This window comes from Osmerus eperlanus, chromosome 15 (assembly GCF_963692335.1).
Source record: "Osmerus eperlanus chromosome 15, fOsmEpe2.1, whole genome shotgun sequence".
Lineage (NCBI taxonomy): Eukaryota > Metazoa > Chordata > Actinopteri > Osmeriformes > Osmeridae > Osmerus > Osmerus eperlanus.
Window position 1 is genome coordinate 14,754,333 of NC_085032.1, and position 13,032 is coordinate 14,767,364.

Here is a 13,032-nt window from a genome sequence, read left to right on the forward strand (position 1 = left end):
TCATCTCAGACGAGTGAAGTCAGACAATATTTTGGGGGGCAAAAAATCTCTAGGATTCTGGACAGAACAAAGCATGGGTGTGTGTGAGAGTGTGTGATTGTGTGTGTGTGTGAGTGTGTGTGTGTGTGTGTGTGTGAGTGTGTGTGTGTGTGAGTGTGTGTGCGTCAGACAGAGAAGGATAGCTCAGCACGCTTATCCACAAGCTCTGCTCAGCTCAGCCCCCCTCCCGTCACAAATCGCTTCCATCGCCTCTCAAATTCAAGGTTCACTGCGTCTGCCGGACTTGCGGGCGACACAGGGGCTACATATGATCTTTTATCAGCCTGGGCCCAGATGGTATTGTGGTGACGGGATCTCACCCACCTGCACCTCCATGGGCAGGGGTGGAGAGGGAGGAAGAGGAGGAGAGGGGGAGAGGGAACGGAGGAGGGATGGGTATGTCTGTAATAATAAGAGCTCATATTGAGATGGGGTTAAAGGCACGGCCTGTCGAAATCGTCGCAGCCACTTTCTCACCATAAGCACTGCCTAGATGCTTGGCAAGACATGAGCTTATAAACAGTATTTATATAGAAGAGCTCTAGACATGGGGATATACAGTATATTCATAGGAGATACCTGCATGCACAGTGGACTGTGGCATTACATTTGACATCTAATTCCTTTTATCACTTTTATCCAAGTCAACATACAAGTAGTGCACGCAGAAAGTACAACAACATTTATTTCAAAGAAGGCCTGAAAAGGTTTGACTGTCAATGATACTGTTTCAGAGTATTTTATAGTGGAGGCAACTGGACAGCACCACAACTAAAACAACCAACCAACACTATGTTTATACAACAATAAGTTTTGTTTGATACACCTGCAGCCTTGACTGTGAGCCACCTGAGGTGTAATGCACATCAAGGGATCTAGTCCCGGGCGATCAGATGTACTCCACATCACCCTGAGTCTGTCATGCCTCTCTAAGACAAGTTTACAGAGGTTCTTCTCTCTTCCTCAATGGACTCTCCTTTCTTCCTATCTCTCTCTCTCCCTCTCTCTCTCGATCCCTTTCTCCCTCTCTCTCTCTCTCTCCCTCTCTCTGCTGTTCCACTTAGCGATTGTTTAGATCAATTTTGCGGAGGATAATTTCTTCGAGCTGTTCTTTTTCCCTCCGTGAAATTGATGCCCAGGTTTTCCCCCCAGTTTGCAGGAGAGGAGAGAACAGAGAACTACAGAGAGAGAGAGAGAGAGAGAGAAATAAATAAAAAGAAAGAGAGAGTCAAATAAAGCCTGTGGGCAACACTACTTTTAAACTAGATAATAATCAGAGGCATCGCTGGGTACAAAAGGAGAGTGTTGCAACATCATAGACACACCGGCTAAACACTGCAGGCTGTCTTCCCACCCCAACGCATCTGTTGATTGGTGAAGATTTAAGCGAGTCAAAGGCAACGGGTGTTCAGGAAGAGAGTGTCTACAGCTGCGTCTGGCCCAGGTCTGGTGAGAGCATCTACAGCGGTGCAGCACACAGTCAGAAACCGTTCGAAAGATGAAGATTCATCCAAAAAAGATGACTGGAGTCTTCAAAGACAAATCAAAATCGATTGTTGTATGTTACTAGTGCGGATTCATAAACCCAGTCATGCATCACTGTACATTCATTTTTTATAGACTCTCTAATTACTTGCTTTGTCTTTATACTTTGGCTCATTGTAATATGCAATGCACCAATTGAACTATGAGATCAATAAAGTCTTATCTTATTTGAACTATGAGATATTTGAAAAAAACGCTAAAAGTTTTGGTAACTCAAGTTTTCTAAAATGCTCACATGTTGCGTTCTCCAGATCATCTGGAGCTAGGGTCCATTACCCCCAGCCCAGTCCAGCCCAGCCCTGAAGGCCCCTTCCTGGGACTAGATGCAGGGAGACAGGCCCTTTTCACCACCATGCTACATTACCCTGCCATACACTACACTGCCCTCCTAAACACCAGTCATTTAAGATGTTTACATAGAGAAGCTATGTGAAATGTACTTCCTGGTACATTTCTACATTCATGATGGCCTGAAGAAATGTTAATAGCCACCATCAAGATAGCATTTTCTAAATGAGATTTGACATGACAAGATGAAAGGCGGTTGGTCAATTCGTTCATGAGGCAGTCATCGTAAAATATTCTTGTAAGTGAGGAAGCCCAAGCTATGTTACTGAATAATGGATTAAATGATATGTAAACTCCATAAACTAAATAATTATTTAATCTGGCCTTTTCAAAAGGCAGGCTTTATAAAAAATAAAAAATAAAATAAAAAAAATCCCCCAGCTCTCCGGTTTTTATCGGTGTAGAATAGACCGAAATGTGTTTTGTAATAAGTACGCCATCATATCTAAGCACTATCAAATTAGCGTTCAAATCGGGAGTCAGACAAACTCTCAAGGTCAACATCAGTGATCTCATTTACATGCTATTAAGGTTAAATGAGCCTCAGGAAATTATCCTTCATATGTTGTTCTGTCATTTCTAGATGTTGGAACTCATCTGAGGGAAAAAATATAACCCAACAGCTCAAATTGGTTATATCAAGAAGAGCCAGGGTTTTTGCATGCTATTTGAAACTAGACTAGACTACAGATAACAAGAAAGAAATTCTTGTTTTTGAATGTAGACATTCAGATTTCAAACTGCTGTAACAATCTAATCTAATCTCCCACCACAAGTTACTTGAAAACGGGCTTGAGTTTTCAATATTTCCAGTTACTGGAAATATTTTTCCTCCAAACAAACAGAGAAGGTGCATTGATCATAAACTGCATCAGCTTTGAAAAAAGAGCCCAACATCCTTTCCCATCTCCAACCCCCAACTGACCTCGCTACATCCTGGGATTCAAAATCAGATTTTCCACACCTTCTTCCAACACACACGTGGACCTGTTCCCGCTCCTACTAAACCCCGGAGGGGGCCCAGCCAGCTGCAGGCCTGCAGCGTGGTCCTCAGGGAGCGGCACTGAAGAGGGGAAACCAGCCTGTCTTTGGTTCAAAGCCGGACATCCATTAACATTCCAGAGGCGGCGTTCGACTGAGTCGGCCCGTGGATGTTCAGAGAGGGATACAGAGCCCCCAGTGTTTCTGTCAAGTCTCCTGTCTCCCTAGCTACGCCGTCACCACTGCTGGCAACCGCCACACACTCAGACAGCCTGCGTCTGGATCTTTGAAGATAACACTCCTATTAATAAACAAACAGAAGCAATTATTTGGAGACAGGGTGGGAGAAGAAGAGGAATTGGATTAGGTCAAGGCGGGCAGGGTCTCAGTGAAGTCTAAATTGATGAGCTGCTGCTCTCCAAAGACCACTGAGATTCCAATCCACACTGACCCACCCTTCCCTCAGTCTGTGGCCGGGAACGGAGATAAAGATGGCCACGTCTGTGTGTGTGTGTGTCTGTGTCTGTGTGTGTGTGTGTGTCTGTGTGTGTCTGTGTGTGTGTGTCTGTGTGTGTGTCTGTGTGTTAGTGTGTGTGTGTGTGTGTCAGTGTGTGTGTGTGTGTGTGTGTGTGTGTGTGTGTGTGTGTCAGTGTGTCAGTGTGTGTCTGCGTGTGTAGTTGTGCAGCAGGATGCATACACAAGATGAGGACGGAGAGCTTGAATACTTAACATTTGAGTAGGATTTAAATAAAGGAAAAAACATAAATAAATATATGCAGTCTAAACAGTATGTAAAACAGGATCATGATTCACAGTGTCTGACATTAATGATGTAGTAAACCAATTTATAACTCTACAAACAGAAAAAATCTATTAAGCTCAAAGTCGTTGTCGTTGGTTTCCCAATTGAAACTTTTTTGACACGGAGAACCAGCAGAGCAACTGTCAAAGCGAGCTAAGCATGTGGATCCCTGTGTTGGCTAGGATGACTGACATGCTGTAGGTCTCATGTCTACCTCCTTCTCCTTCAGGGATGGGTGGTAAATAATTCAATGTGGGAGTATATATGAGAGGTCTGCAGGTGCACACTGTAGCACAGTCCACAGACAAAGCACGGTACCATCACACCTTCTCCTACCCCCGACAAGGAAAGGGTCTTCCCCCTTTGTCCTTCTCCCAGAGGAGAAGCTTCAAAGCTTCTGACCCAGCATGGGGTCAGATACAGAGGCCACACGGCCCACAGTATCAGAACAAAGGATTTACAAGGAATAACTTTCTTAAAGGATTTACAAACATATTCTCAAGGACTACATGGCTCATGGACACTATTTCAATGACAGTAGTTGATGTGTTATAATGTGTGTTTTTCCCATTTACTTAGAACGTTGTTTAATTGAGGTTTGATTATAACTTCCCTTCAAGTATAGTTAAGTCAGCCAATCTGGATATCAAAATGATTGTACCATACTAACAAAACCATTTACGAATGTTGTATTGTTATATTCTGAAGTATAAGCAATACATGGACATTTGAAATAGCTGAACTCTGAAAAGTTATCAGCCACTTCACACCTAGGCAGATCTCAGGACGACGCCCAGGTGGGGGAAAACTGACCAATGAAAGAGGTCACCTTCACGGGGACCCCCCCTTTTCCTTTGGAGTATAAAACCCCCAAACGTACAATCACCCCCGCTTGTTCGTAGGATTAAACTGAAGTGCTAGCTACATTTCTAAACTTTCCTCTCAACCTGCAAATTCACTGAGCGCCCGGAACTTTGGCCAAAGATTCCGTTGTTCTATTTTCGTTGGACGATAACGAAACCATTGACTCTACCTTTCTTCAAACCGACAAAAGTAACTACGATTTGCAATATTTCTTACCTGTGACATATTGGCATGTTGTGATTAAATTGTTGATGTTTGATTGTATTTTACAAATGAGTTAGCTTAACCCTCGCTAAGTCAGTTGCCCTTGCTCGTCCATTGTTACCACAAAGGCCTACCTGTCCCCCTCTACCCCTCTCTCTCTCTCCCTTCCCCCTTTACACGCTCTACACAGCCATTGTGTTGCTCGCCCTCATTTGCATCCAGCCACTGTACTATTCTGACTAACCCATAACTTATCTGGTATTTGTTCATTATAATTACATTCTCCTAAATAAATCATTGTGTATAATATTCGCGTATCACTCACGTTATCTGATCTGCTCTACTTTCATAGAATTCACAACTTTAAGATTAGACTGATTATTACGAAGGCTATTATTTAAATATTATTCAATAAGGTTTCCTCTATCCCTTTAACAATAAGAGGTGGTGCCCCAAGAACTACATACTTTATTATAAATTAAGTATTGCTAATCTTAAACGAGCAAACCCCGCTACATATTGGAGCCCCGTGAGAGGCTTTGAAACAGATTGAAATGAGCGATCTATAACGGAGATACATTTTCCGTCTGAAACCCTCCCTCCCACCCTTTTGGTTAAATTAACGCTCCGTTGTATTTAACTATTCCCCCAGATAGCTACGGTTTTAAACACTGTTTGAATACTGTGCTGTGTACTCATTGAATTGTCATTGTCGTGAACAATTGGCTGTTTGTGTGTAACTAACTAGCTTCGGAAAAGCTAGACTTGAGCGGAGGTACGCGCGTGCGCAGTGACACTGCGACCCGTCTCATTTCATCTTGTGAAACTACAAAGGCAGCGCTTCTAAATGAAGGCATAAGAACCTTTTTATAGAGTCACAACACTACTATTTTGGTACCATACACGCTTCGGAAAGGTGTATTATAGTAGTGTTGGCCATTTGGGTTGAGTAAATCAACCAAGCAACTGATAAGTTGCCATTGTCTAGTTAGAGGTAGATAACAGACATTGATCAGTCCAAAAGGACTTTGATTTTGAAGGAGACTACGCAGTTCTCTACTTTAAGCTATATGCTTCTACCTTGTTAAACAATTGGTAAATTGATTAACCTAGCTTTTCGGAAAAAGCTTCACTTTGTTTTGCATGTAATTCAACATTAATGTAAACACTCAACCTCTAGAATCAGTAAAGTAACAGTAAAATAATTATTGAGACAGGAGAAGCTGCTTATTTAAGGACCTTTATTGTTGCTTAACCGGAAATAGTTACCTTTCGTGAACAAAGACCTGTAATTTGATTTTCATTCCGCGCACTTAAAAGTGGAAGTTGTCAGAATATCAGCGCTGTTGACCATACTGAACTGTAATCCTATTTACCCCTCATCAATATACAACTTTAACAACAATCGCTAAATAATAATTAAACGTAAAGTGTATTATTTTTAGTTTGCCCACTCTATCTGCGATCAGTCCAAAAGGACTTTTGTTTGGAAGTAGCCGAACAACGCAGCCTGTACTGCCACAATATTGTTAAACAATTCCGAAATTGATAAACTAGCTTTTCGAAAAGAAGCTTCACTGTTTTGCATTCAATTCGAGGTGAATGTAAAACCCTTGCCCAAATTAAAGCTACATTATAGATGCAGCAACAATTTAGTTCATTATCTGTTTGATTCTACAAGATAAACCGGCTAACTTAATGTGCTATAGTATTTAAATACATTGTACTTTCTCAGTCCAGTTTAGGCTAAAACAAATCAACAGCTACTCAATCTAAATTCTCTAATCGTTTATAGATACTATAACAAGATTACTGAAATTAAGATTTAATATAGGCCTAAAAGAATAAATAATTTTTTTGAATCTTTGATCCTGGAAGGTGACTTTAATATTAATTTTAATTTCTGAATATTAATCTCAGTTTTGATTGTTAATCTTTGAATATTAACTTCTGATTTTAATTTTAGTATTGATTTGATAAACAATTTTTTTAATCTTTGATCCTGGGTGGTGACTTTAATATTAATTTTAATTTCTGGATATTAATCTCAGTTTTTGATTGTTAATCTTTGAATATTAACTTCTGATTTTAACTTTAATATTAATTTGGTAAACAATTTTATTTATTTTCTGAATCTTTGATCCTGGATGGTGACTTTAATATTGATTTTAATTTCTGAATATTAATCTCAGTTTTTGATTGTTAATCTTTGAATATTAACTTCTGATTTTAATTTTAATATTAAGTTGGTAAACAAAAAAAAAAAAAGGAAAAGAAAAGTATATATATTACTGCCAAAAAGAGAACCACTACAAAACTAAAGTGCCTATCAACAATTATCACAATAGCATTGTGTTAATAACTTCCAGTAGCCGAACCAAACATGTCTCACCTCACGGAAGCTGAGAAACTGATTGTCCACCTATCCGAAAAAGAAAACCCAAGATATGTGGAAACGCTGACCGATCTAAATTCCGATATGATCACCAGGAAAACTCAAGAAGTGGTCATAGAAAATGTAGGCCAAATATTGAGCAAATCCCAAATTGTCAAATGCCTATCCAGCCTCGGTCTCAACTATGCTGCACTACTCAGGTTATCAATAACAAAAGTCAACACACAATGGACACAGGCTCTCCAGGATCGAGAGGATGCTCTCAAGGCGGCACAAAGAGAACAAGAGCACAGGAAACGATTGGAACAGGAAACCAGCGACCTGGCTGTTGAACTAGATAGAGCTAAAGCACAGCTAACGGAACAGGAAACACAGCTAATACAACAGGAAATAACCCTCAAAGATGCCCTCAAAGAAAAAGAAAAGGAACAGGACCGACGGGAGCAAATGGCACAAAGAGAACTGGAAATAGCTAAGACACAACTAATGGAAAAGGAAATAACCCTCAAAGATGCCCTCAAAGAAAAGGAAAAGGAACAGGACCGACGGGAGCTAATGGAACAAGAAACCAGTGACCTGACTGGAGAACTGGACAGAGCTAGACAACAGCTAATGGAACAGAAAACAACCCTCAGGGATGCCCTCAAGGCGAAAGAAACTGAACGAGATATCCGGGAAACACTTCAACAGGAGAACAAGGAACTCGCTACGGAACTGGGAGACCTAAAAGAAGAAATGCAGGGGGTTCAGAAAAGCAAAAAGGACTCAACCGCCCTCATGGAAAACACTATTAAGATGTTGGATGAAGCTAATGAAAAAGTAGCAGACTACGACCACCAAAAAGAAGAATGGCACACTCTCTACACAAAATTCCAACACCTGGACCAAGATCTCTCACACATCACAGCTGACAGGGAGACAATGAAGGAGGAGTTACAGGAAACAAGAAATGAACTGCTATCTACCATTCGTAAGCTGAACAAGGCGAACGCCACAATCCAGTCCACAGAAGACCCCGACACCAACCGAAGGTGGGGAAGAGACGACAGAGAAGTAGATCGGCATTCAAGAAACCAAAACCCAAGACAGCTGCAATCACCTGAAGCACCGCTCCACTCAGAATACGAAACAAGAAGACCATATAGGGATACATCCCCTCCCAGCCAATCTCTGTACCAAGCTGACACGAATCCACGAAGGATGAGGAGAACAGAAGATGTGGAACAGCAGAGCAGAAGACTGTATGACCAGAAAATGGAGCTACAATTCCAACCTGAACGTCGCGGTCAGACCACAGCCCCAAACAGATGGGATGACCATGATGAACCCTCACGTTCAGCCTATCCACAAAATGCATGGGAAATGCATGACCTGCCACCAGCAGTGTCACTTGATCTGCTATTGAAAATTAGCAGGAACATAGAGAAGTTCGATCCAGACAATCCCACTCAGAGCATTGAGATGTATCTAGAACAACTGAACTCTAATCTCGAACGCCTGCCTACAGCTACAGACGCGGACAAGCTGTACCTGTTGAAGAACACCTCTTCCAGCTCAATCAGAGCCCTGCTTGACAGGCAACCTGCTGGAGAACGCCACAGCTATGACATGGCTTGCCGGACCCTCAAGGCTTGGCACTCAGAAAGTAAAGGCTCCTGCTGCACTATCGCCCTGCACACAAAACAAAAGGCCAACGAAAACCCAAAGACATTCTATGAGAGGCTCCGGAAAGCCTATTTCGCAACAGAAAACCAACCCGGAGGAGAAGAAACTCCCATGTTCAAGTCAGTGTTCATCAACAACCTCTCCCAATCCATAAAACCCTTCATGACGACCTTCGCGAACCAGGAAACCATGACGGCTCTGCAGCTGAGGGACATGGCATATAAATCATGGGCGAACAACAATCGATCCCAAGACTCAAATGTCCATGCGGTGGAATCAGACTCACACCTACAACTAGAAGGAAGAGAACTCCAGAGACCCTACGAACCCAGACCCGCCTGCAAGCAACCCTCCTATAATGCACGAGACCACTCAACAAGACCCGAACAATATCATAACAATTACAACAGACAACCCGACAACAACTATGAATACAAACAACACTCCTATCACGCAAGAAACCACTCAACAAGACCCACACCGTACAAAAACGAACACAACAGCCCTGGACGACGTCCGTCAGACCCAGCATGACTAGAAGGCCCCAACACGGAAAACACACCTCAAATGCTCCCCATTGGATGGAAGAAAGGGAACAGGACCCGAAAACACCACAAACCCACAAGAAGACGACCTCCGGAAACAACAACACACAAACAAGCCCCACAGTTACACACATTTCTGGGTGAGCTTTCCAGAAAAGGAAGAGCTAACCAAAGCTATGTCCCCATCACACTTGAAGATGAAGTGCCCTGCGAAGGATTGCTGGACACGGGTGCAGAAATCTGCCTGATTGCACCCACCTTGGCCGCTCAGCTAAAAGGAATAGCCAGGTCAAACAGAAGATGGATTAAAAGTGAAGATAGTGAATTCAACATCACAAGCTTCACCCAAAACAAAGCTCCAGTCACAGAGACGCTGTACTTGAAGCTAACGTTTGGGGAAATGTCCCTAATCCACCCCATCCATGTCTCACCGCTTGAGACCGAAAAGCTGCTGATTGGACACGATCTACTCAACAGACTGGAACCCCTCATTGACTTCAAACGAAACCAGATGTGGACAAACGTCGAGAAGCCCTATCCACTGCCTCACCCTGAAGCCCAGAACACAGTCTTCACAGTGGAAGGGGGGGGAGATTCCACGTCTGATCCACATCTCTCAGAAGAGGACCGAATCCATGAGTTAGATGGCCGCTCCAGACCGCCCCAGAGCTACGCCACTCACCCATCAAGACACAAGATTCAAACAAAATCAACACAACGCCATGACCGTCGGGTGCCATCAGAAACCCACCTGAGACGAGAAGCATCACAGGTCCAAAAGAAGTCATATGATGCCAACTGGATGAGAGTGCAGAAAGTAGGAAGACCTACTATGGCCACGAAGCATCCCAGAAGAAGCACCCCAGCTGCAACAAGCTGGCACAACCCCCGGAAGAAACCATCACTACTCGCGGGGACAACAGGCCATGCACAGAGGCCTGGCCTGGCCTTATACCAGCAACCTGACCCTGTCAAACTGCTGACGAAACAAGTGCACAACAGGTGCCTTAGCCAAAATGCCTCAAAGTTCAAGAATGAATGTTCCTTTAAACCAAAAATAATAGGAAAATACTATCATGAGACAAATATGGCTCCACCAATCTATCAAATTTTTTAATCTGTTACCAGAAAACCCAACATGAATGACCTTGAGGTACTGTCAAAATAATAGGCTACAACGCCTCATAACCAAACTACCCTGGTCCCTGACAAATGAGGTTTATGACTCCAGGAAGTCAAAGCCCACTCCCACTCCTATCATTTTATTTTAATCTTTCTCCTTTCTTTCCCTTTCCTTTTTCCTTTTATTTCCTTTCATTTTTAGGCATAAAACCTTAGCCCAGAGAAACTTAGTAATAGGACCCAAGTTAGCCCCATTGATTCCTACATTGTTTAGAGTCCACTCATGCCAATGTGTCCAGTAGAAGTGCTATCGTACTGTCGTGTTTGTCTGTTCTCTGCTCTTCTTACGTGCCAACAGCCCGACGACGTCGAATCATCGGACGTTGCCAGCAGGGGGATATGTAGCACAGTCCACAGACAAAGCACGGTACCATCACACCTTCTCCTACCCCCGACAAGGAAAGGGTCTTCCCCCTTTGTCCTTCTCCCAGAGGAGAAGCTTCAAAGCTTCTGACCCAGCATGGGGTCAGATACAGAGGCCACACGGCCCACAGTATCAGAACAAAGGATTTACAAGGAATAACTTTCTTAAAGGATTTACAAACATATTCTCAAGGACTACATGGCTCATGGACACTATTTCAATGACAGTAGTTGATGTGTTATAATGTGTGTTTTTCCCATTTACTTAGAACGTTGTTTAATTGAGGTTTGATTATAACTTCCCTTCAAGTATAGTTAAGTCAGCCAATCTGGATATCAAAATGATTGTACCATACTAACAAAACCATTTACGAATGTTGTATTGTTATATTCTGAAGTATAAGCAATACATGGACATTTGAAATAGCTGAACTCTGAAAAGTTATCAGCCACTTCACACCTAGGCAGATCTCAGGACGACGCCCAGGTGGGGGAAAACTGACCAATGAAAGAGGTCACCTTCACGGGGACCCCCCCTTTTCCTTTGGAGTATAAAACCCCCAAACGTACAATCACCCCCGCTTGTTCGTAGGATTAAACTGAAGTGCTAGCTACATTTCTAAACTTTCCTCTCAACCTGCAAATTCACTGAGCGCCCGGAACTTTGGCCAAAGATTCCGTTGTTCTATTTTCGTTGGACGATAACGAAACCATTGACTCTACCTTTCTTCAAACCGACAAAAGTAACTACGATTTGCAATATTTCTTACCTGTGACATATTGGCATGTTGTGATTAAATTGTTGATGTTTGATTGTATTTTACAAATGAGTTAGCTTAACCCTCGCTAAGTCAGTTGCCCTTGCTCGTCCATTGTTACCACAAAGGCCTACCTGTCCCCCTCTACCCCTCTCTCTCTCTCCCTTCCCCCTTTACACGCTCTACACAGCCATTGTGTTGCTCGCCCTCATTTGCATCCAGCCACTGTACTATTCTGACTAACCCATAACTTATCTGGTATTTGTTCATTATAATTACATTCTCCTAAATAAATCATTGTGTATAATATTCGCGTATCACTCACGTTATCTGATCTGCTCTACTTTCATAGAATTCACAACTTTAAGATTAGACTGATTATTACGAAGGCTATTATTTAAATATTATTCAATAAGGTTTCCTCTATCCCTTTAACAATAAGAGGTGGTGCCCCAAGAACTACATACTTTATTATAAATTAAGTATTGCTAATCTTAAACGAGCAAACCCCGCTACAACACAAAGATACCAGCACTAGTCTCTCTGCCACCTCTCTTTTTTCTCTTACTCTCTCTCTCTCTCTACGTTCCTCTATCTCTCTCTCGGACTCTATCTCTCTACTGATTACATATACAGCATATTGCACCACTTCAATAATTCACAGTGATATATAAAAGTCAATGAAATGTGCCATACCTCTGGTCATTACGATGCCTGCCAGGGCTTTGTGACGCGCCTGCGTAGGGCTGCAGCTATGGACCAGCTCCAGGTATTTCTCCCGCACCAAGTGGAATATTGAATCGGCAAAGTCCTGAAAGACACAATCATATCTTTATGAGTCTTGGGAAACATGGAAAAGCACAAGTTGGATTTTTACTGCAGGATATTATTATATATGATGTTATTATTTCTACGACCAAATCATGGGTCAACCCTCTAGGACTCTGAAGTCTGGAGAAAGATTGGGTGTTAAAGGTGCCCTCAAAATAAAAGGTTTTGTAACTTTCTTTACAACATAGAGACTCATTTTAGTTAATTCCAGATAAGCATCAGTAGTCCTGATGGAAGTGTAACCTCATTGGTTTCTCTGACAGACAAAGAGGAAAAGATAGTGAAGTAAAAAGAGGATTTAGTTGGATCAGCATACTGACAAACTAGCACCAGTTCAGCAACACAAACACATAATAATAATAATAATAATAAAGCATCATAAAGAAATATTCTATCAGTCCAAAGCATTATGGTAAGCTTATGGTTCAGAAGATATGTTACGCTTATTCAGAACAACCATCTGTGCATTTGGTGCATTTAGTGTCAGTAACACACACTTGCAGACCCATA

At 42.2% G+C, this 13,032-nt stretch overlaps 1 protein-coding gene across 1 annotated transcript in view; it reads right to left on the reverse strand.

The window, feature by feature from the left end:
* adarb2 (adenosine deaminase RNA specific B2 (inactive)) overlaps nt 1–13,032 on the reverse strand; it is a 122,442-nt gene that overhangs the window by 14,151 nt on the left and 95,259 nt on the right. The window contains exon 4 of the mRNA XM_062479385.1: nt 12,388–12,502. Coding sequence (XP_062335369.1) covers nt 12,388–12,502 — 115 coding nt within the window. The remainder of the gene's footprint in view (nt 1–12,387; nt 12,503–13,032) is intronic.